The sequence below is a fragment of the Aotus nancymaae genome, unplaced genomic scaffold, assembly GCF_030222135.1.
Source record: "Aotus nancymaae isolate 86718 unplaced genomic scaffold, 86718_ANA_hifiasm-v0.15.2.pri h1tg000003l, whole genome shotgun sequence".
NCBI classification, from domain to species: Eukaryota; Metazoa; Chordata; class Mammalia; order Primates; family Aotidae; genus Aotus; species Aotus nancymaae.
Window position 1 is genome coordinate 3,133,252 of NW_026988414.1, and position 24,881 is coordinate 3,158,132.

General features: G+C 53.7%; 1 protein-coding gene across 2 annotated transcripts in view; it reads right to left on the reverse strand.

The window, feature by feature from the left end:
• Nucleotides 1-734: 734 nt before the first annotated feature.
• LRRC8A (leucine rich repeat containing 8 VRAC subunit A) overlaps nt 735-24,881 on the reverse strand; it is a 37,381-nt gene continuing 13,234 nt past the window's right edge. For both annotated transcript variants that reach the window (XM_012458006.2, XM_012458007.3), the window contains exons 3-4: nt 10,632-12,796; nt 735-2,667 (exon numbers count right to left, since the gene is read on the reverse strand). In XM_012458006.2, coding sequence (XP_012313429.1) covers nt 2,392-2,667; nt 10,632-12,788 — 2,433 coding nt within the window. In that variant the 5' untranslated portion in view covers nt 12,789-12,796 and the 3' untranslated portion in view covers nt 735-2,391. The remainder of the gene's footprint in view (nt 2,668-10,631; nt 12,797-24,881) is intronic.

The following is a 24,881-nucleotide window of genomic DNA, read 5'->3' on the forward strand; positions in this document are numbered from 1 at the left end:
TCTGAGAGCACAGAGTGGAAATTCCCACTGTACACATGGGGATATGGAGGTCACTGGAGAGAAGCGATCTGCCTAGCTTCATGCATGTCCTGTCCCATGCTGGGACAGAGACCCAGGACTAATGGTTCCATTCCAGTGACCTCCTCTCCCATTCCCACCCATCAAAACTCATGAGGGGCCAGGCAAAGTGGCTCATGCCTATAATCCCAGCACTTTAGGAGGCTGAGGTGGGTAGATCTCTTAAGCTCAGGAGTTCGAGACCAACCTGGGCAACATGGCAAAACCCCATCCCTACAAAAAATACAAAAATTAGCCAGCATGCCCCTGTGGTTCCAGCTTCTTGGGAGGCTGAGGTCAGAAGACCACCTGAGCCTGGGGAGGTCGAGGCTGCAGTGAGCTGTGATCGCGCCACCACATTCCAGCAGTGCACTCTCCATGACAGAATGAGACCCTGTCAGAAAACAAAAAACCCTCATGAGGGCCCAACCACAGGTGACTAGGATGGCAGGATGTGCTGGCTCTAGGATCCCTGGCCCGGGTCTCAGCCTGTTACCTAGCCGGTGCTCCGTCCGGCTTACAATCTCCAGTAAGTGCCTCCAAAGGAACACAGTCTCATGGGGCAGAGAGAGCAGAGTAAACTCTCCTGCGGGTGCCCAAGCAATGGTCCACACGGCCCAGCAGGCTTCCGAGAAGTGAGGGAAGGGTCCTCCCAGGACACGAAGACCTCCAAAGGCCACTTTCTGTTATAGATTTATTTGATACTGGAAACCGAGTCTACAAGCTCAGACCCACGTGTGATGGATTGCTTCACGGTTGTCAGAGGCTAGTGTGCATTATTTCTGAGGATTATACCCAATGACATGACGCAGAAAACGCAATGGACAGACGGACGGACATAATCATTAAGACGAGAGACGCTAAAACGTGCCTTAGTGTCCACGTGATTGATCTAAGGCGGGGACCCTTCTAAGGTGGGGACCCAAGTGATTGATCTAAAGCAGGGTGGCTTCCCGACACCAGGCGCGGACTGGGCTGTGTGCACTCCAGGCGCCGGGGACGGAAACTGGCTTGGAACCAAAGTCAGGGAGCCTATGCTCCCAGGGGCGACCTCCCCGTGCCCGACCGGCCTCTAAGTGTCTGCTCTTCATGAAGGACCAGGTGGCAACAGGGCTGATGGAAGCAGCAGAGGCCAGCAGCGGCACTGGGCATACCCATGCCACAGGAGGTGGGGAAACGGAGTCTGGGCAAAGTGGCTCCTTAACACTGTGCGTGGAGAGGCAGGGCAGGCGCGAGGAGGGGAGGTGGGAATGGAGCACCGTTCATCCGGGGATTAGCCAACCCGAGTCTCCTCCCTCCTTGGCAGCTCCAGAACATTCCCTTTGGCCGACAGCCACAGAAATGAGTGCCTGCCAAGACACATGGAGGAGAAAGAAAACAAGACACCAAAAAAACCCAAAAAACAAACAAAAAAAGCCTCCCTGCCCCAGGAACAAACAGAACTCCTGGACCAAGGTCACATGAGATTCGGAAGACATCCTGCACCCTGCGCCCCAGGGAAAGGAAACACAATTCCACGTCTGGCTGCTTTGCTCAAGAAAAACTGCCACCCCACCCTGAGACTCCAACTCACTGGCCATTAGTGTTGTTTTTTTTTAAGTGTTTTTTTTCTTTTTAATACCCAAACCATCCATTTTCAAAGCTTTTTTTAAAAAAATTGTTTTTTGATTTAAAAAAAAAAAAAAAAAAAAAACTAAAACTGCCACAAAAACTGAAGAGGCAAGCCCCAGGCCTGGCCTTTCCAGCTGGAGGCCTGCTTTCCCATGGACCGCACTGCCAGAGCCCAGCCTGGCACCTCTGGGTGACCGTCCCACGGCTGGTTTGCCCCGGACCACTGTGCTCAGTTTGGGTGGGCACTAAATGCCTGGTGGCATCACTAAATAAGGACAAGGGAAAACGCAGCCCACCCTTCCTTGAACACCTTCTATCTGGGCTGAACTTTCTTGGGAATGTATAAGTTATCTGGACGAAGGAGGCGGGAGGTGGAGAAAAATAAATACCAAGAACTAAAGTGAGAGTCCCAGGACCTCTGGGCAGCTCAGCCCCTGGGGAGCTCCAGGGAGGAGACCCTGATTATCCAAATACTGCGCTGAGACTTGCTCTCCTCCACAGCCGCTTGCCCCGGGGGGCGTGAGTGAGTCTCAGAGGGAGAAAAGGGCCAGCCCCGCAGATACTGTCCTCTCACTCCGGCCCGACTCACAACCGGCCCCGGGCTCCTGCCCGGCTGCAAGGCTGGCCTGGCTGTCCGGGAGCTCTGGGAGAAGCTGGGCCTGGCCCTCTGGGCCTGAGGACTGGCTGGCGGTTCCGCTGCTGGCTGTGCTGGGCCGGCCGCGCTCAGGCCTGCTCCTTGTCAGCCCTCCAGAGCCGCTCTTTCACCTCAGGCGGCAGCGTGTTGAACAGGTCCTCCTCTACCACCAGGCCGCTGCGCTTGAGCAGTGGGCACTCGCCCAGCTCCACGGGCAGGCACTCCAGACGGTTGCCCCGCAGCTCGATCTGTGTCAGGTTGGTCAGCTCGCCCACCCTTGAGGGCAGTGACTGCAGCACGTTGTTGCCCAGGTGCAGAGCCCGCAGCTTCCGGCACTGGAAGAGCTCCGGAGGGAGCGTCTCGATCTGGAGGGCAGAAAGCAGGGCAAGAGTGAGGTGGGTGTGGCTGGGATGGGGCCTCTGGGCTTCCCTTCCCTCTCTCCGCCAGATCTCAGCATCTTTTCTGATCCCCAGGCCCCCACCCCAGAACCAGCATAATCTGGGCCAAAGTCTGGCCAACATCTGCCTGTGCGCCAGGTCTCAGCTCTACAGTCACTTCCTCCAGGAAGCCTTCCCTGACCTCCTGGGTCTCATGGCCGCTACATCCCCACTTGCAGTGCTTATCCTTCCATCTGTTACCTGCTAGACACAGGCTCTAAGGATGAGACCTGCCTGGCTCGATTCCCACTGTCTTCCAGCACCTGGCACCCTCGGAAGTACATCGCACTGGCCAGCTGCTCCCACCTCCATCCCAGGGTTCACCAGGAGCCAGGCTGTTGGTCCTGCCCAGCTTAAGAACTACTTGCGAAAGCAAAATAGCATGCTGAGAAAACCCACCCCATTAACTCTTCCTGAGAAGTTGGGAGAGTTCACCGATAGGGGCGAGGATTCCAGCTGTGTCACTGCCCTTTCCCTGGCCCCAGTTTCCTCATCTGTTAAGTCACAGGGTGGCATGAGTACAGGGAGCTTTGTCCTGGCCATCTGGAGCCCTGCCCTCCGATTTTGCCAAACATGAATGCAGTAGCCCCCCTTAGCTGCAGTTTTGCTGTCTGTGGTTCCAGTTACCCACGATCACCTGCAGTTCAAAATGTTAAATGGAAATTCCATCTTTTTTTTTTTTTTTGGAGAGACAAGGTCTCACTCTGTTGCCCAGGCTGGTCTCAAACTCCTGGGTTCAAGTGATCCTCTCACCTTAGTCTCCCAACGTGCTAGGATTACAGGAGTGAGATACTGCACCCAACCTAAATTCTGTAGGAATCTCACTCTGTTGCCCAGGCTGGAGTGTGGTGGCACAATCACAGCTCACGGCAACCTCTGCCTGCCAGGTTCAAGCAATTCTCCTGCCTCAGCCTTCCAAGTAGCTGGGATTACAGATGCTGGCCACCACGCCTGGCTAATTTTTGTATTTTTAGTAGAGACAGGGTTTCACCATGTTGCCCAGGCTGGTCTTGAACTCCTGGCCTCAGGTGATCCATCCACCTCCACCTCCCCAAGTGCTGAGATTACAGACATGAGCCACTGCACCCAGCCAATATTCCGTAAGTTTTAAATTGCATGTCACTCTGAGTAGCGTGATGAAATCTGTCCCATCCAGGACGCAAGTGGTCCCTTAGTCCAGCACACCCACACTGCATCTGCTGTCCATGTCGGTCACTCAGTAGCCGCATCCGTGACCAGATAGACCATCACAGTCTCACAGGGCTTGTGCTCAGGCAACCCTTACTTTACTTAGTAATGGCCTCAAAGCCTCAGTGTACGGTATTTAATTTATAAGTTAACCTTTACCATAGGTACATGTGAATAGGAACGAACAGAATATATAGGGTTCTGCGCTACCTGCAGTGTCAGGCATCCACAGCGGACCGCATTCCCTGCAGTTATGGAGCAACTGCTGTTAACAGACGACATCTGTACGAAGCTTAATGCGTGGCAGGTTCACACCGGGCACTGGTACTATTAACTTATTTAACCAGCAAACTACCTAGAAATACTCTGTCCATACTCTTCCCATTTTACAGATGGGGTAACTGAGGCCCCAAAGACACCGACTTGTCCAGAGGTTCAGCTGGTAAGTGGTGGAGCCAGGATTTCAACCTGGTTCATCAGCCCATGCACTGGTGAGCCGTTCACACTGTTAGCGGAGCAAGGAGCAAAAAGTGGGGCTGCAGTGGGTTCGTGTTGTGTCTCCTGGCACACGGGAAGAGCCTCATGTATGCCAGCTTCTTCCTTGCCCTGCTGCGATGAATCAGCTGGGGCTGTGAGTTCTTACTGAGCCTGACTGTCCCAAAGCTGCCTCCTTCAGATGGGAGAGGGGAGGAGGGCAGGAGTCAGGAGCCCTGGGCCCCAATCCCAAGTGAGGATGATGGGGAGACTGCACAGCAGCCTTTCTGAGGTTGCTCTATCACCGCCCCCATTTTCCTGCCAAGGAGACTGAGGCTGGGAGAGATGACATGCCACTCGTCTGAGGTTGTGGCCTCTCTGAAAGGGCCAGGACAGGATGTATGCCTTGCTTCCTTCCTCCCACTCACAGCCCATGCTATATGCTCCTCCTGCCAAATACGGCACTCAGTTACCGGGTAACCCTGAAGTCCCCTCCCTCTCTGGGCCTCAGTTTCCCCATCTGTAAAAGGTACAGTTTGGACTAGAAATGCCTCTAAGCTTGGACATTCAGTGGCTTAGGACCTTTTTGTAGACTTGATCTCAATGTCACAGGCACTCTCTGTGGCCATTTTTGGAGGAGGACCTCAGTTCCTGGGTAGCAACCTGGCTTTCCCACCAGGGAAAGAAGCGTGGCCAAGGCCCAGCAGAGTGCTTTCTTTTCTTTTTTTGTGTGTGTGGGGGCAGGAACGGAGTCTCACTCTGTCACCCAGAGAGTGCAGTGGTGCAATCCTGGCTCACTGTAACCTCCGCCTCCCGGGTTCAAGCAATTCTCCTGCCTCAGCTTCCTGAGTAGCTAGGATTACATGTACGCGCCACCATGCCTGGCTAATTTTTGTATTGTTTGTAGAGATGGGGTATCACCATGTAGGCCAGGCTGGTCTCGAACTCCTGACCTCTGGTGATCCGCCTGCCTTGACCTCCCAAAGTGCTGGGATGACAGGTGTGAGCCACCACGCCCGGCCTGGGTGCAGCAGGTGCTTTCAAGGAAGCTCCTGGCCTGGGGATCCTACACGGCCACCTGGGACTGGGAATGTGTCTGGGCTTGGCTTTGAGGTCACCAGGGCTGAAGGTCAGAGGGCAGACAGGAAGTGGGATCTGCGGGACCCAGGGGCCGGAACCTTCCCAGAAAGGCCCCACTCCCACCCTGTGATGTCCTCTGCTGACACACTCAGTGGTCAGGGACAGCAGGAAAGCTCTTAGGTCTGCATGGAGTCTGGCTCTAGAGTCCCCTCCCTCCCTTAAAGGCTTCCTTCCCGGAACATGCCCCGCTCTGAGGCAGGGAGCCCTCTCCAGGCCCCACAGAGGACAGGGGAGGTCCTTTCAGTTGCTTGGCTCCCACCGCAGCCACACCCATCCTCTGGACCTACCCTTCTCTCCCGAGTGTGGCCTGCCCGGGCCTTGGAGGCTTGAAGTTGGTTCTCAATCCCTCAACTGCACCCACTCTTACCTCCCCAGGGACTTCGGTGGGTCCCCATCAGCACTGAAAGGCCTCAATTCTACCTGATCTTTGAAAAAGACAACTTTCCCAGGAGCCTTCCAGGGCCCCTCCATTGTCCTTGGCTCTCTGGCCTTCCCGACCAACCACCGGAAAGCCGCTGTCTCTCTCCTCACTCCACCTCCATCACCTGGCTTCTGTCCTCATCCACCCTTAACTCTTGCCTAAATCACCAGTTCCTAACCCAGCTCTGGCCTTGCCCTCCTCTTTCGCAGACTCCTGTCCTCCTCCCTCTCTGCTCTCCACAGTGAGCGCGTCAAGGACCCCTCTTCACCCATGAGCCTGGAAAGGGTAACTCCTTGGGCTTCAGGTGGATTCAGTGTGGTCCCCTGGACATCCCGGGCCACAGACACCTGACATGAGACACACCTTGGCCTCTGAAAACCTGCCTGCTCCAGTCTCAACAATCCACGCAAAAAACCTGTCACTCAGACCACCTCCCCCATCAACCCCATCCCTTTGGATGCCCCCTCCGCCAGCGTCTTCCAGATCCATCCACGCCTCTCCATCCCTACCGGCCTTGGCCACGCCAGGCCTCACGGCCTCACCTGATGGTTAATCATAGCCTCCTAACAGCTCTCTTCCACTCTCCCACCTCTTACCCAACCCACACACTACAGCAAGAGGAAGCTCACGTTGCAAGCCAGCTCATTCCTTCACCCACTCAATCACTAGGAATTTGGTAAACATTTGCTATTCGTCCGACTTTGAACAAAAGAGCTAGGTCTTAGTCATCAAAGCCTATGGGCTGGCAAGGGACCAGCTGTTTTTCTTTCTTTCTTTCTTTTTTTTTCCAAGGCGGAGTCTTGTTCTGTCACCCAGGCTGGAGTGCAGTGGTGCAATCTTGGCTCACTGCAACCTCCGTCTCCCGGGTTCAAGCAATTCTCCTGCCTCAGCCTCCTGAATAGCAGGGATTACAAGTGCCTGCTACCATGCCTGGGCTGATTTTTGTATTTTTAGTAGTGATGGGGTTTCACCATATTGGTCAGGCTGGTCTCGAACTCCTGACCTCACGATCTGCCCACTTCAGCCTCCCAAAGTGCTGGGATTACAGGGTGAGCCATCGTGCCCTGCCTAAGGGACTGGCTATTAAACAAATGAAGAGACAACTGAAACTGAGGTGGAGGACGGACTCTCCTGCCGGCCAACACCCCTACCACACAGCCCCGCCTCTGCTCTCCAGCATGCCCACATTCCTGGGCAGCCCATCTCACGGCTCCTCCCCACCAGAACCTCCTGGACTCTCCCTTTCCCCTCCACCTGGCTTCCTCCTCCTCGTCCTTCAGGGGCCTGTTCCTCTGTGTTCCCAGGGACCTGGTGCTCCAGCAGAGCTCCTATGCACTGTGCTAACTGCCTGGTGACTTGGCCTTCATCCCTGTGTCCCCAGCGCCTCACTCCATAGCTGGATTCTAGGAGGGCTCAAAAAACATTTGTACAAAGGCCAGGCGCAGTGGCTCATGCCTATAACACCAGCACTTTGGGAGGCCAAGGTGGAAGGCTTTGAGACCAGGAGTTTAAGACCAGCCTAGAAAACATAGTGAGACCCGGTCTCTAAAAACAAAAAAAGGCACCCAATTTGCACAAATCAGTACACAAGTGAGTGAATGAATACCTGTTTTGTCAAGGCTTTCATTAGCAAGAATTTAAATTGGGAGAAACAGCACCCAAGGGCCTGGTCAGGCCACGCCCACCCCTCCTGGTCACCACAGGCCAAGACGGCTGAGGAGCTGTGGAGCCCGAGTGAGGAGGAAGAGGGGCTCAGCCCTCCCACTTAAAATGAGGGGTCTGCCTGGGACTGGCCCAAGGAAACTGTTTTCCCTATTAAGGCTCTGGAGTTCCAGGGGGCGGGGACAGGATGTGATTAAGCTGTGTACTAAACAGGGTGTCCAGAGGGTCTCCTTCCTCTGGGACAGCATGCCTGCCGCCAGCTCCTTTCCTGAGGGGTGACCTCAGCCAACAGGCATGACACTAACAGGCAAGGCTGGTGGGAGGAGCAGGGGATGAGGGACAGGATGGGAAGCCAGGCTGGAGGCTCGCACCCCTTCCTCAGCCAGGACAGCCCTAGCACACAGCGCCCGGGACAGAGCAGGCACGACAGGAGCTGTGGGGAAAGCCCGAGCTCATCAAGGGCAACACTGTGCCGTGGGGAAGCCACGGGGTCCCTCTCCATAAAGAAGGGCTGGGTTCGTTCTGTGCTTCCCACATGTGGCTTCTCCCCAGGGGACTCCAATTTTCCTATTCAGTGGGCCTGCCCCAGAACTGCAAGAGAAAACCCTGCCCTGGTACACTCTCCCGCTGTGCTCAAGTCATCATATGGGGTGGCAGGAGATAGACTTGTCAACATCCCTGATACATGTGAGTCGCAGGCCGCTCTGTAGTAAGAGAGCCCTGGGGAGGAGGGGAAGGAGGCTGCCAGGTCAGCAGGCATCTGGAGGGCCCAAAGCCTCCAGTCTGAGTGATGCTGGAGAAGGTGTGTCCTGTCCTCTGGCTGGGGAGGACAGACAGGGCATTCCAGGAGCCACCTCCCTCCGTGCCCGGGGATGTAGAGACAGATTCTGTTGGGAGGACTCAGTGGGTTGGTGGGAAGAAGACAGACACGTCATGCCAGCACAGGGTGAACACAGAGCAGGTGCTCACTAAACCAACAGGGACTTCAGCTTGTGCTGCATGGCAGATGCACCCAACAGCAACAAGCCTACTACGAAATGTGGGTTGCCACACGGAGGCTGCGGAGGGGAGGGTGCTAAGTGAAAATGCTCTAGGAACCGCATGCTTTATATGAGCAGGAACGCTTTTCCTATTTGGCTCACTGCTGCTGGCCTACCAGAACCTCCTGGACTCTCTCTTTCCCCTCCACCTGGCTTCCTCCTCCTCGTCCTTCAGGGGCCTGTTCCTCTGTGTTCCCAGGGACCTGGTGCTCCAGCAGAGCGCCTATGCACTGTGCTAACTGGTAAGTTCCCCAAATACACCCTATGTTTCATTTGCTGGCTCCAGGGGCTCTTCTTTTTTTTTTTGAGACTGGGTCTCAGCTGGGCACGGCTCATACCTGTAATCCCAGCACTATGGGAGGCTGAGGCAGGCGGATCATGAGGCCAGGAGTTCGAGACCAGCCTGGCCAACATGGTGAAACCCTGTCTCTACTGAAAATGCAAAAAATTAGCTGGGCATGGTGGTGGGTGCCTGTAATCCTAGCTATTTGGGAGACTGAGGCAGGAGAATCGCTTGAACCTGGGAGGGAGGCAGAGGTTGCAGTGAGCCGAGGTCGTGCCATTGCACTCTAGCCCAGGCAACAGTGCAAGAGTCTGTCTCAAAGGAAAAAAAAAAGAGACTGGGTCTCACTCTATTGCCCAGGCTGGAGTACAGTGGTAAAATCATAGCTCACTGAAGTCTTGAACTCCTAGGCTGAAGCAGTCCTGCCTCAGCCTCCCAAGTAGCTGGGACTACAGGCACATGCCACCATGCCTGGATAATTTCTGTATTTTGATAGAGATGAGGTTTCCCTATGCTGTCCAGGCTGGTCTCGAACTGAGCTCAAGTCATCGTGGCACCTTGGCTTCCCTAAGTGCTCAGATTACAGGTGTGACCCACTGTGCCCGGTTACCTCCAGGTCTCTTCTTTAGCCTCTCAAAACTGGTGACATCCCTAGTGAAGCTGTTAGGGGCCCGGCATGACAGCTGCTGCTGTGTCGGGACGGAAGTGGTGGCTGTTTTGGCTTTTCTGTCTCCCAGGCCCTGGCCTCAGGCTTCCTCTACCACCTGCCTCACTGCAGGAACCTCTCGAATGTGAGGCCCAGGAGGACCCGCAGGTCCCCAGGAGGGGAGGATGAGGGAGGGTCCCCGCAATGGCAGCGGCTCTGTTTCCACTTTGGAGGCCAGACCACAGAGCCACGGGAGTACCCGGCCGCCCATCCACACTGCCTCCACCAAGGGGCCCTCGGATGGGGGCTTCCCCAGCCAGGAAGGGACTGGCACCCACAGGCCACCAACAGTCTTGAAAGTATGTCAAGGATGTGGCCTCCCAAACTCCCAGTTACAATGATTTGCACAGTTTTCTTTCCAGAAAGGTAGGCAGTGACAAGCTAGCCCCAACTATGCCCAACTCTGCCTTTGACACCACCAAATACAGTGGAGAAGGATGTGTGAGAGATGCTGGGAGCCGCAGAGACCACCCGGTTTCCCCTCAGCCAGCACTGGCCACACACACAGTTTCTGTCCCGGGTAGACCCGGACTGGCCCCTTGCCTCCAAATCCGACTGAGAACAAGCTAAGGAAGACACAAGCTCCAGGACAAGTCTTGACTCCTACCACCTGGCTTTGCGAGAGAACCCCCGGCCTCGGACCTCCCGCCCATGCACATCCCTGCTAAAGAGGAACCGGGCTCAAGGGGGACAGGCCCTGCCTGGCCATACAGTCTCTCCAGGCAGGAGAACTGCAGCATTCTGGAGCAAAGACAGGCCCCTGGGCCCAGAGACTGGAATTCGGCAGGCCGGGCATGGGGCCCCAGGAGTCTGTCTCTTGAACAGAGCTTCGCTCCTGGGTGGTTCTGTAAACCCCAGTGAGGACTCCACACTCCGGGGCATCGGTCCCAAGACACTGGGCCTGCCGAGCGTCCCACCGCAGGCCCCGGCCAAGGCCGCCTGCCGGCCCACATGCCGAGCCGTGGCCAGGCCACTCACCCGGTTGGCCGTGATGGCCAGGTTCTGGAGGTTCTGCAGGAGGCCGATGTCGGCGGGGAGGAAGGTCAGGTTGTTGTGGCTGAGGTCCAGGTAGCGCAGTTTGCGGCAGTAGAAGAGCTGGGTGGGGATCTTCTCGATCTTGTTGCGGTTCAGGTAGAGGCGCTCCAGGTTGGTGAGGTTGCCGATCTGGATGGGGATGTAGGCAATGTGGTTGTACCACAGCTTAAGGCAGGTGAGGCGGTGCAGGTGCTGGAAGCTGATGATCTCCTCAATGGTCTTCAGGTTGTTGTCCTTGAGGTCGATCTCCTGCAGGTTGTGGAGGCTGAAGATGGAGTGCGGGATGCGCTCCAGGTCGCAGCGGATCAGCTCCAGCTCAGTCAGGTTCGCCATCTTCTTGAGGCTGTTGAGGACGATGAGCTTGGTGCCCTCGTTGTTGATGGACAGCTTCTGCAGGTGCACGCCCACATCTGTGACCACCTGCGGCAGCTTGCTCAGGTTGCTCTTGAGCCGCAGGACCTTGAGGCGTTTGAGCTCCCGCAGCCCGTCGATGACGATGTAGCGGTTGTTCTCCGCGCTCAGGTTGCCCGTCAGGTGCAGCTCCTCCAGTGTCTTCAGGCTGTAGATCCACAGCGGGATCTCCTTGATGTCAGTGAACTTGATGTGCAGCGCCCGCAGGTTCTCGCGCAGGAAGGCTAGCGCGGGTGCCTCAATCTTGGCCGCTGTGTGATAGAGCCACAGCTCCTTGAGGCCCGTGAGCTGGGCGATGCTGGGCGGGATGGTCACGTCGGGGATCAGCTCCAGCTTCAGGACCTCCAGCTCCACCAGGTCAAACACCGTGTCGGGGATGCCACTGAGCATGAACAGGTGCAGCTCCAGCTTGTCCTGCGCGTTCTTGGTGAGCCGCTGCCGGAGCTTGTCCAGCGTCCACTCGTTGTTGAGGTTCAGCTGCCGCAGCTTGTTCTCGCTCACCTCCGACAGGAAGACGGCGAAGCGCTTGGAGTAGAGCGGGTCGTACTGGTCGATGAGGTGCAGCATGAAGGCGAAGTCGTTCTTGACGTCGGGGATGTCGCTGTAGCTGCTCTCCTCGCGGATCGACTCGAACGAGTACTTCTTGAGGGAGCGCCGCAGCATCCACCACAGCGTGTACATGCAGATGAGGCCGTAGAAGATGACCAGACTGATGTAGAAGGAGGCCAGGATCTTGAAGAGCGTGGCCAGGGGGTGGGCACAGCGGTAGGTGCGGTAGCCCGTCAGGCTCTCAATGTCCACGGTGCAGTCCACGTCGAACTTGATGTTGTGCACGTAGTAGACGGTGTAGCAGATGATGAGGATGAATTTGATCACCTTGATGATGGTCTGCCGCATGTAGAGGCGGTACACAATGTCCCCCTCCTCCACGTGGGTCCGGAACTTCTTCACCTTCTCAAACAGTGCCTTGGCCTGCTCCCCCTCCTTCTTGTCCAGCACACCCGTCTCCGAGCGGTCCACGATGCCCTGCTCGATCCGTGACTTGGTCCGCTGCAGCATAGGCACGGTGGCCTCCACATCCTCACTGACAGTCGAGGACTTCTTGTCCATGGAGCCATTCATCTTGCTGAAGGCCGGCTTGGGGTCGCTCTCCTCCACCACCGTCTCCGACAGGGCCCTCGTGGTCCAGGGCGAGTCGAAGCACTTCAGCAGGATAGACACAAAGTGCTCCAGCTTCGAGCTGGTGCGCGGGAATTTGAACCAGAAGTTGCTGCAGGCCAGGAAGATGAGCGTGTGCAGGAGCACCAGGTAGGGGAAGTACTTGGCAAACCAGTGCAGCCGGTTCTCGTAGCACACGGCATCCACATAGTTGTACTGGTGCCGGTCCAGGTCATACTTGATGCCTGTGGGGCCTGTGTCAGGGGTCGGTAGAACAGTGGAGTTCGGGTAGGTGGGCTCCAGGCCAGGGGCTGCCCAGCCCCGAAACGAGTCATTGCAGGAGTCCTTGGTGACCCACTTACAAGGCAGGCAGATCATCTTGTCTTGGGTGACCTGCAGCGTCCCCCCAAAGACGGCGATCATCAGCATGACGATAGAGATGTAGTCTGTGAACACATCCCACCACGGCTTCAGGATCCGGTATGCTGGCTGCGTGTCCGCAAAGTAGCGGAGCTCTGTCACCGGAATCATGGTTTAACCTAAAAGGGACCCACAGGAGGGGGTTAGCGCAGGGTGGCCTGGCTTTCCTAGGACGCAGGGGTCAGGGGACAAAGACAAAGAAAATTCTACCATTGTCCAAAATTCCACCTCAAATCTAGCTGGGAGCCAAAGCCTGCCCACTCCATGGGGCAGCCCACTTAGCCCTTCTGCAGAAATCATGTGGCCACGTGGCTGGGAAACCACCCTGGGGGAGGCAGGCAGGCTCCTCATTTAACACACAGGAAGACTGAACACAGTAAGACGAGACAGATCCCTAGTGGAGCCTCAGGGTTCTTTGCCCCACCCCCTTGCATTCCAGTAAGAGCATTTGGGAAGCCTCTCTAAAGTCCACCCATTTAAGGATCAGATTGACCAGAAGGACACATTTAAAGCTCCCAGTCAGGCCCGGCGCGGTGGCTTACACTTGTAATCCCAGCACTTTGGGAGGCCAAGGCGGGTGGATCGCCTGAGGTAGGGAGTTTGAAACCAGCCTGACCAACATGGAGAAACCCCATTTCTACTAAAATTACAAAATTAGCTGGGCGTGGTGGCACATGCCTGTAATCCCAGCTACTCAGGAGGCTGACGCAGGAGAATCACTTGAACCCAGGAGGCAGAAATTGCGGTGAGCCGAGATCATACCATTATACTCCAACCTGGCCAAAAAGGGCAAAACTTCATTTAAAAAAAAACAAAACGAACCTCCCAGTTCACTGGGAACCAGCTGCTGTGAAGCTACAACCATGAGCTGGAGGGATTCCCGCAAAGTACAAGGAAAGAGCAACATGCAGAGGGGGTGCAAGGTGAATCCATAAACCAAAGAGCAAGGTTTAAAAAGTCCACATGGGGGCTGGAACAGTGGCTCACGCCTGTAATCCCAGCACTTTGGGAAGACGAGGTGGGAGGATCGCTTGAGTCCAGGAGGTCGAAGCTGCAGTGAGCTATGATCCCATCACTGTACTCCAGCCTAGGTGACAGAGACCCTGCCTCAACAACAACAGAAACATTCCACCACGTGTGTATAGTTATGCGTGTACAGGATTCTGGGAACACGCAGAAGATCAAAGGTCACACAATGGGTCTTAATGACAGGCTCCTGGGGGAGTGGCCTCAACAGGGGGGATTAAGAATAAGGCTTTCCTCCCCCATGAATTGGGTGATCACAGAGAGGTCTTAATGTAAAATCATCTCTGGTTACATGTGTATAAAGCAATGAAAAACAGCAGCAACAGCAGGCTCTCCCCGAAAGAGTACAGTCTGACTACTACGGAGAGAAGCTGGGAACCTGATTTTTCTTTTTTTTTTTGAGACAGAGTCTCACTCTGTTGCCACTCTGGAGTGCAGTGCTGCGATCTAGGCTCATTGCAACCTTCGCTTCCTGGGTTCAAGTGATTCTCTTGCCTCAGTCACCTGAGTAGCTGGGACTACAGGTGCATACCACCACGCCCAGCTAATTTTTGTATTTTTTAGTAGAGATGGGGTTTCACCATATTGGCCAGGATGGTCTCGATCTTTTGACCTCATGACCCGCCCGCTTCGGCCTCTGAAAGTGCTGAGATTACAGGCATGAGCCACCATGCCCAGCCAGGAACCTGATTTTTAACACATAACTTTGGTGACTCTAATGATGGCCAAGCTTAGGAAACGGTGGCTGAGAAGCCACATTAGGAAACCCAGCCTGTGCCACACAGGAGGCACACAAGATCTCTGTGAGAACATCTCTCTGTGGCCATTCGTGATCACGTGTCCAAGGCACGTTCTCCTTACAATGTTCTGTAAGGCCATCAAGTAGAAAAAAGGTACTAGATGTTCCCTGGAGAACATACAGAAAATTGTAAAAAAGCATAATGGCAAAAAAAAAAGAATCCCGTGTACAATCACCGCCAGTGTTACACACTGTTAGCTTTTCACTGAATAACAACCTTCCAGTCCTTTCTGTGTATTCTTTTAGAATTTTAAAATTTTTAAGAGACCGGATCTTGCTCTGTTGCCCAAACTAGAGTGCAGTGGCACGATCATGGCTCACTGCAGCCTCGACCTCCTGGTCAAGCAATCCTCCTACCTCAGCCTCCCCCAGGTAGCTGGGGGAGTGTGCCACCAGCTGGACTACAGGTGTGTGCCACCATGCCCGGCTAATTTTTAAAATTTTTTGTAGAGACAGGAACTCACTATGTTGACCAAGTTGGTCTTGAACTCCTGGCCTCAAGCAATCCCCTCACCTTGGCCTCTCAAAGTGTTGGGATTACAGGAGTAAGTCACCGCGCCCCGCTGTTTCTATATATTTATTAAAATAAATTGTGCTTTTATTTATTTATTTATTTATAGACAAAGTCTCACTGTCCCTCAGGCTGGAATGCAGTGGTGCAATCTTGGCTTACTGCAGCCTCCACCTCCTGGGTTCTCCTGCCTCAGCCTCCCAAGTAGCTGGGATTACAGGCACACACTACCATGCCCAGCTAATTTTTGTATTTTTAGTTTTAACAGAATTTCACCACACTGGTCAGGCTGGTCTTGAACTCTTGACCTCAGGTGATCCACCCGCCTCGGCCTCCCAAAGTCCTGGGATTATAGGCATGAGCCACCTCGCCTGGCCAAATTGTGCATTTAGTTTATAGTCTATTCTTACTTCACACCATAACCTAGTACTTAGATTTCTAAACCAAACTTTAAAGGCCTATGTCAAATGTGTCTGTTTCTCTTAGGAGAGAAACAGTGGTGCCGATAATGGGCCGCCTTTCTTTGATTACTGATCATATTAATCATCAGAAGAGTAACAAATTCTTTTTTTCCTTTTTGAGACAATATCTCACTCTGTCACCCAGGCTGAAGTGCAGTGGCAGGATCTTGGCTCACTGCAACCTCTGCCTCCTGGGTTCAAGCGATTCTCGTGTCTCCATCTCCCAAGCGGCTGGGATTACAGGCACCCGCCACCACATTCAGCTAGTTTTTGTAATTTTAGTTGAGACGGGGTTTCACCATGTTGGCCGGGCTGGTCTTGAACTCCTGGCCTCAACCAATCCACCTGCCTTGGCCTCCCAAAGTGCTGGGATTACAGGGTTGAGCAACTGTGCCCAGCCTAGTTCTTGAAGGAACTCTTCAAGAACAGCACCTCTCTGCAAATGCCAAACACTCTGCATCCCTGATCTTTCCAGGCTTTGCTGGGATGGGGAGGGCAGGAGGAAGGCAGAGCAAGACTCTACGTGAGGCAGGTAGAATGGGACACTCAGCAGGGTGACAATGGCCACAGCTGGTGCTGAGGGCCTGGAAGTGTGCCAGGTACCAGGCAGGTCTCCCCTGCAGGCCCTCCCAGGGTCCCTTTGATGCCCAAGAGACCAGGACCCCTTAGCCCCATTCCACAGATGGGGGTGCTAAGGCTCAGGGAGGTGACATTACCTGTCAACATCACCCTGCTATTGAGTGGCAGAGTAGAGTAAGAAGAAACCCAGCCCTGGCTAACAGGGCGAAACCGTTTCTACTTAAAATAAAAAATCAGCCGGGTGTGGTGGCATGTGCCTGTAGTCCCAGCTATTCAGGACGCTTAAGGCAGGAGAATTGCTTGAACCCGGGAGGCAGAGGTTGCACTGAGCCAACATTGTGCCTGGGTGACAGAGCGAGACTCCATCTCAAAACAAAACAAAAATAACAAACCCAGACTTCAACAAACCCTGTCACCCCACCACGGGGCTCAGGTCCTTGTCACCATGTGGGGCTTGCCCTCCACCTGCCCAAGGTCCCACCCAGACAGTGCCAAGAGAAATGGACCCAGGAGTGCAGCTTCCCCACCCTCAGCGTTCACAGCACTCAGGTCACCAAAGGGCCAGCAGACACCACTGCCTGGCCTGGACTGGCAGCTCCAGCCCAGAAGACAGCCCTCCTAGCGATGCCAGGACTCACGGGCCAGGGCAAGCCCAGGCAAGCACTACCCCACAGGAAGGCCCGGGCCCTCTAATGACCAGCTGGGTCCACGCACCACCCACACCGCTGGGAAAGAAAGCGGCATTGGGAGGGCCTGCTGAATCACACAGCTGCCTCCACTGCGACACACAGACACCTGGAGTCCCCATCCAGGGCCAGGGCCTAACGACTGGGGAACGGAAGCGGGAGAGGCCGAGAGGAGAGGGGCTGGTGCCTGCCGCAGCCTGCCTGTCCCAGAGTCTGGAATGAGACTGCCAGGGTGGGCGCGGCTGCTTGAGCGGGCAGGATGTGGTGGCAGCGATACTGCAACGCCTCCCTCGTGTTTGGGGAGTGGGGAGTATTCACTCACAGAAACACCAGCTTCCTCTGTGAGGAGCCGCCCTAGCCCCACTGCCCCGGGGCTTGTCTGCACCATCCAGACTCCTGCTTCTGAGGCAGGAAGTGTCCCCAGCTCAGTCACAGGTAAGAAAACCCGAGGCTCACAGAGGTCGAACGACCCCACCCGCCCAAGGCGGGAAACCCCGTCCTGTTCAGGTCTGACTGTGACCACCCGCCCCACTCTGCGCTTGGTCTGGGCGAATCTGGACGTTGTTCAGCCCTTGGCTAGGTCCAGTGGGGGCAAAAAAAAAGTGACCAGGGTGGGACTTCCGCTTCGGTTCCTCTCTCCAGTGTGAGTGTGAGTGTGGTGGGGAGGAGGGCTCTGGGATTCCGAGAGGCCTACTGCAGAGCTGAGAAGGGCCTCGACCGGAGTCTCTCTCGGGCCTGGCCCGGCTGACACCTGGGCCTACCCCTGTGAGGGTGGCCTGTCCGGAGGGGTCACCCCCAGCTGCGCCCATTTCCTTGTCCTCTACAGTGTGATTCTGGACAAGTCACTGCCCCTCCCTGATAAGGTTTCGGGGGACATCAGGAAAGAGGGTGCAGGCACCAAATCCAGGGTTGAGTTCCCAAAGCTGTGGGGAAGAGGAGCCCCACTCCACCAGGAGCCAGCCTGGTGATCAGAGGCCCTGCCTGCCCCCTGCACAGCGGGCTCCCTCTCATGCAGCTCTTCCCGAGGATGAAGTGGGGAAGCCAGCACCCAGCTGTGGGCCTGGACTCTGGCGGCCTTGCTGTGGGACCTTGGACAAGCTCCTCGCCGCTTGCAGCCTCAGTTTCTTCACATACATGAAGGGCACAATACCACGCAGGGCTGCTGGGAGGAGATTATTTTAATTAAATGGGACGGGGTCTTGCTATGTTGCCCAGGCTGGTCTCAAACTCCTGGCCTCAAGCAATCCTCCTGCCTCAGCCTCCAGCATAGCTGGACTATAGGTGTGCACCACCACACTGGGATAATTTTTTTTTCTTTTTGAGACAGAGTCTCGTTCTGTTGCCCAGGCCAGAGTGCAGTGGCATGATCTCGGCTTACTGCAAACTTTGCCTCCCAGGTTCAAGCGATTCTCCTGCCTCAGTTTCCTGAGTAGCTGGGATTACAGGCGTGCACCACCATGCCTGGCTAATTTTTGTATTTTTAGTAGAGACGGGATTTTAACATGTTGGTCAAGCTGGTCTCAAACTCCTCACCTCGTGATCCGCCCACCTCAGTCTCCCAAAGTACTAAGATTACAGGCATGAGCCACCACCGCACCTGGCCTCAACTGGGCTAATTAAAAAAATTTTTTTAGAGGTGGGGTCTTGCCATGTTGCCCATCTGGACTCAAACCCCTGGACTTGAGTGATCCTTCCATCTCAGTTTCCCAAGTAGCTAGGACTATGGGCATGAGCCACTGCACCTGGCAAGTCTAGGGAACCAAATGCTTTTTATTTTGAGATGAAGTCTCACTCTGTCACCCAGGCTGGAGCGTAGCAGCACGATCTTGGCTCTCTGCAACCTCCACCTCCTAGGTTCAAGCGATTCTCTTCCCCCAGTCTCCCAAGTAGTTAGGATTACAGATGCCCACCACCACGCCCTGATAATTTTTGTATTTTAGTAGAGACAGGGTTTCACTATGTTGGTCAAGCTGGTCTCAAACTCCTGACCTCAAGCTATCTGCCCGCCTTGGCCTCCCAAAGTCCTGGGATTACAGGTGTGAGCCACTGCAACCACTCCCCAAATGCTTTTTTTTTTTTTTGAGACGGAGTCTCGCTCTGTTGCCCAGGCTGGAGTGCAATGGCGTGATCTTGGCTCACTGCAATCTCTGCCTCTCGGGTTCAAGTGATTCTCTGTCCTCAGCCTTCCCAGTAGCTGGATTACAGGTGTGTGCCATCACGCCTGGCTAATTTTTTTTGTATTTTTAGTAGAGGCGGGGTTTCACTATGTTGGCCAGGCTGGTCTCGAACTCCTCACCTCAGGTGATTCGCCCACCTTGGCCTCCCAAAGTGCTGGGATTATAGGCACGAGCCACCATGCCTGGCCCCCAAATGCTTTTAAACTGCTTTGCGCAGAGTGGAGCACAGTCAGCCCAGGCTTGGATAATCTTTCCTCCACCTCCTCAGCACCTAGTGAGGCTGGATTCTCTGTGAGGACAGGAGTCAACTGCACACATAAGGGCTCCATACACTCAGAGGCTCTCCCAAAGAGCGCCTGAAAGGGGACAAGGTGGGGTGGGGCATTGCAGGGCGTGGCCCCAGGTGTGGTGGGGAGGCCGGCAGCAGTTTCAGGTGGATGTGGGTTGGGGCTGGGGCAGGGAAGGGAACTAACGCTAAGCGGCCTGGGCCCTTCCTCTCCCTGCCCAGCCCTAAGGAATCCCCACAGGGAGGGGCCCAGTGCAGGGACCCGCCCAGGAGCTCAGGACTGCAGAAGACCAGACACCCATAAGAGAACAGTTCCGGTTAAGAAACAGATAGTCAAGGCCAAGGCCAGATTCTCCCCACAAGCCAGGAGGTGCCCATTGTTTCCAGGTCCATTTTTTTCCCTCAGTTTTTTTAGACTGTCATAAAACACACGTAACTTAAAATTTACCATCTTACCCATGTTTAAGGGTACAGTTCAGTGGCATGAAGCACATTCACTGCTGTGCAGACATCACCACCATACGTGGAACTCTGTTCAGCTTGTCAAACTTAAACCCCGCACCCATTAATCACAACGCCCCTTCCCCCACCGCCTCCTGGCACCCTGTTCCAATTCCTGTCTTTGACTCCCCTAGGGACCTCATGTAAGTGGAATCATACAGTATTTGTCCTTTTGTGATGGGCTCTATCACTTAACATAATGTCCTCAAGGCTCACCCACGTTCTAACACATATCAAAATGTCCTTTTTTTGAAGGTTGAGTAATATTCCTGGTGCCCTTTTTTTTTTTGAGAGACAGAGTCTTGCTCTGTTGCCCAGGTTGGAGTGCAGTGGCGTGATCTCAGCTCACTGCAACCTCCGCCTCCCAGGTTCAAGCAATTCTCCTCCCTCAGCCTCCCGAGTAGCTGGGACTATAGAGGCCTGGCTAATTTTTTTTTTTTTTTTTTTTTTTTTAGCAGAGATAGGATTTCGCCATCTTGGCCAGGCTGGTCTTAAACTCCTGACCTCGTGATCCAACTGCCTCAGCCTCCCAAAGTGCTAGGATTACCAGCGTGAGCCACCGCGCCTGGCCAGTATCCATTTTTTAACCAGGGAGACAGGCTCGGAGACAGAAGTCTTCTGCCCAACTTCACACAGCCTGGAAGTGACAGAGGCGGCCTTCGAACCTGGATTTGCAGTGGGCCCAGACAGGCAGCACCTCCAGGGTGGGCCATTTAGATGGAGCAGACTCCACCTTAGAGCCGTGCATGGGGTGCACCTAGGTGTGGTCAAAAATGCCCCAGAAGGGAAGGGAGTGTTTGAGGTGGGGGGGTGGCAGGGCTGTCTCAATGTTACGGGAAGTGCCCCTGCTTACCCTCCCTGTGCTTGGCTCTCCCAAGCTTGGGAGGCTGGCGTTGTGTCCTGGCAGAGCTGCGGAACAACTTCTCTCCCAGCGTCTCCTGGGAGAGAAAGGAGCAGCAAAACTGTCAAAGATGTGTCTACGTTGTATAAAAAGTGGACCGAGGGGTGGGTGGGCCCAGGCCTCTGCCCAGCCTGGACTCCTTCCCCCTCATCTGCCCGCCCCCAGGTCAGACGGCTGGGCTGTGAGTGCAGAGCTGCTGCCACCACCACAGACACCCTTTGTCCTAACTGTTCCGGCCTCCAGCTGGCAGAGAGGGAGAGGTAGTATCCAGGAGCCAGGACACCTTCCCCTCTCAGCACCTTGGTTCCCATCGTAACATGGGGGAAGGTGCCAAATGCCCTGTGAGCTCTCAGGACTGTCAAGATCACAGAAATGGGGCTTCCCAAACCACCTGTCTAAGACCCCTGGTGGGTGGAGAGCAAGCCCCCTACGTGAGCTTGGAGGTAAGGGCCAGGCCAGGGCTAGCCTGGCTCTGCTACTTGTGATGCTGGACAGGTGACTTCACCTCTCTGAACCTTAGTTACCCCATCTTTGGAATGGGGCTACAGGTAGGCCCTGCCTTAGAGGGCTGCTAAAAGGCCAGGGCCTGAAATACTCAACACATGCAGTGTGTCAGGGCCAGCGAGAGCCTTCGGGTGGATGTGAACAGGAGGTGGAGAGCAAACTCAGCCCGGCCTGGCCTCGCCAGAGCAACGCGGATTCAGGAGGCACTTGATGAGTAAATAAAACGTGCATTTGAGAGTTACGGTTGAAAATGGAAGAAGGAAAACCATCAGAGGGCTCCGGGATACCTGGCAAAGAGACAGAGTTAGGTGGGGCCTGGTACACAGTAGGTGGACAATAAGCACTTCTTTTTAACACCCTGGTTAAAAAGAAGCTACCAGAAGCCGGATGCAGTGGCTCACAGCTGTTATCTCAGTACTTTGGGAAGCAGGGGTAGGAGGATCACTTGAGCTCAGGAGTTCGAAACCGGTCTGGGCAACATAGCGAGATCCCATCTCTACCAAAAAATAAGCAGGGCATGTAGTTCTAGGGTCTCAGGATGCTGAGGTGGGAATATTGCTTGAGCTAGGAGGCCAAGGCTGCAGTGAGCTATGATTGTACTGCTGCTCTCCAGCCTGGGTGACAGAGATCCTGTCTCAAAAAAAAAAAAAAAAAAAAAAAAGAAGCCATTAGAATGCAGTGACAGGAGCTGTGGAACAGCTTCTCTCCCAGGGTCTCTGTTTCCCTGTCTAAAAAGGAGCAGCAAAACTGTCAAAGATGTGTCCACGTTGTGTAAAAAGTGGACCAAGGAGTGGGTGGGCCCAGGCCTCTGCCCAGCCTGGACAGAGTTACAGCACCAAAATAAAACAAAATAAAAATAAAAATAAAAAAGAATGCAGTGACAGGGTCGGTTCAGTGGAATGGAGTAGCTCTTCACATACTGCCATTTTGGAAAAAAGCAAGATACAAAATAATAAACTGCTGGGTGTGGTGGCTCATTCTGTAATCCTAGCACTTTGGGAGGCTGAGGTGGGCAGATCACTTGAGGTCAGGAGTTCCAGAGCAGCCTGGCCAACATGGTGAAACCCCACCTCTACTAAAAATACAAAAATCAGCTGGGTATGGTGGCACACGCCTGTGATTCCAGCTACCCAGGAGGCTGAGGCAGGAGAACGGCTTGAACCTGGGAGGTGGAGGTTGCAATGAGCCAAGACTGCACTACCGCACTCCAGCGTGGGCAACAGAGCAAGACTCCATCTCAAAAATAAAAACAACAAAAAAAGACTTATTGAATGATAGCAAGAGGAAATGTTCAAAGTTTGTCAAATCTAAAAAGTAGGTAACCCCTCTGCCATAAGTTACATACACACATACCCTGAACAACCTCAGAAGTGAGATTAGACTGCTGTTTATTATCCTTTTTCACCCCAAACGTATCTCTCTTCCCAAGCTGGAGTACAGTGTTGCGAGCCATCACGTTTGGCCTCTATTTTTTATTATGAGTATTAAGCATTTGTTACTCAAGTAATTAAGAAAAAAGATTTTTTGACTGGGCACAGAGGCATGCCTGTATTCCCAGCACTTTGGAAAGCCAAAGCGGGTGGATCACCTGAGGTCAGGAGTTCGAGACCAGTCTGACTAACGTGGTGAAATCCTGTCTCTATTAAATACAATAAATCAGCTGGGTATGGTGGTGGGTGCCTATAATCCCAGCTACTTGGAAGGCTGAAGCAGGAGAATTGCTTGAACCCAGGAGGTGGAGGTTGCAATGAGCCAGGATTGCGCCATTGCACTCCAGCAATAAGAATGAAACTCTGTCTTGCTCTCTCACCAGGCTGGAGTGCAGTGGCACAATCCCGGCTCACTGCAACCTCTGTCTCTCAGGTCCAAGTGATTATCCTGCCTCAGCCTCCTGAGTAGCTGGGACTACGGGCGCATGCCACCACACCTGGCTAATTTTTGTATTTTTAGTAGAGACAGTTTCACCATGTTAGCCAGGATGGACTTTATCTCCTGACCTCATGACCTGCCCACCTCAGCCTCCCAAAGTTCTAGGATTACAGATGTGAGCCACCACACCCAGCCTGAGCCACCGTGCCCAAGATTTTTGAAAATCACTATTTCAAAGGATCAGGAATAGCTAAGACAGGCCATGTGCGGTGGTTCATGCCTGTAATCCCAGCACTTTGGGAGGCCAAGGCAGGTGGATCATTTGAGGTAAGGAGTTTGAGACCAGCCTGGGCAACATGGCAAAACCCTGTCTCTACTAAAAATACAAAAATTAGCCAGATGTAGTGGCAGGCGCCTGTAATCCCAGATACTGAGGAGGCTGAGGCAGGAGACGCGCTTGAAAGCAGGAGGCAGAGGTTGCAGTGAGCCAAGACAGCACCACTGCACTCCAGCCTGGGTGACAGAGGAAGACTCGGCCAAAAAAAAAAAAGAAAAAGAAAAGATTAATATACAGATTAAACACAGAACTCCTCCTGCAAAAAAAAGAAAAAGACAATCCAATGGGGGAAATGGCAAAATATACATATAGGCAATTCACAAGGGAAAAATGCAAATGGAACTAATGTACGAAATAATTATTAGCCTTGTTAGTAATCAAGGAATGTAAATTAAAACAATATCGTATCATTTCACTCGCTCCAACTGGCAAAAATTGTAAACTCCTAGAGAAGGTAGGATGCACACACTACAACCCAGCAACTTCTCTCCTGGTTATTTATGCATCTTAACATAGTGAGAAACCACACAACCACGCTCACTGAAGAATCTTTGGAATAGCAAAAAGTCAGCAAAGACCTACATATTCATCAACAGGAGAAAGGATAAATTGTTCTACTCATACAATGGAATGCTTTAAACCAATTAAAGTTAATGAACTGTAGCAACATGTATCAATATGGATAAACCTCAAAACAATGCTGATTCAAAAAACAAGTTGTAGATGATGCATACAGTATATAGGTTTTCTACAATGTATATACCCAAGTATACTGAAGATACAAAAGCATGCATGGAAAGTCTCCAAACCAAGATAATGATTGTATCTAAGCAGGGAAGAAAATGGCATTGGGGAAGGGGCTTCAACTGTGGAATATTTTACTTAAGTGCATATGCACATTTAAGTGTGGGTGTGTTTGTATGTGTGTGCGTGTGAACCTGCGTGTGTGTCTGAAGCAATTACTGCAAAACACTTAAGTCTGACAAAGCTGAGTTCTGGATACAGATGTATCTGTTCTAGTTTTTATGCTTTCTTAAACCATTTAATCACACAAAACTCACTGAAACCATCATGAATTCCTACCCTGCAGAGCCAGCGCTCTCCCAGCCTCACACCAGCGAAAGCTCAGCAGGGAGCAGCAGCTACTGCATCTTACCAGGTTACCAGAGCAGCAGGGGTGGCTCCTCCTTCTAGATGCTGCTCTTCAGCCCCTGAGGACCCTGAAGAACTCAGAAGCATTCCCTATCTGCTCCTGCCCTGCCCCCAGGGAGATGTACAAGTGGGCATCATGCAGAACAGACACTTCCCACAAGGCAGCCCAAGCAGGTGGGACAAATGGGACCAGGTTCCTGGGCACAGCCAGGGCATCCCTGTGCCTGGGGGTTAAATGAGTAACCCAGAGAGCCCCCAGCCTTCCCTCAGGCACAGGTGGATCTCAGGGAGCACAAAGAGCAAGAGATTTGCAGTCTGGGACATGTGTGTCCAAATCCAGTTCCAACATGAAATAATTCTGTGACTCCAGGCAAACTGTTTAGCCTAAGCCTCTGCTTTACAACGTCTTTTTTTT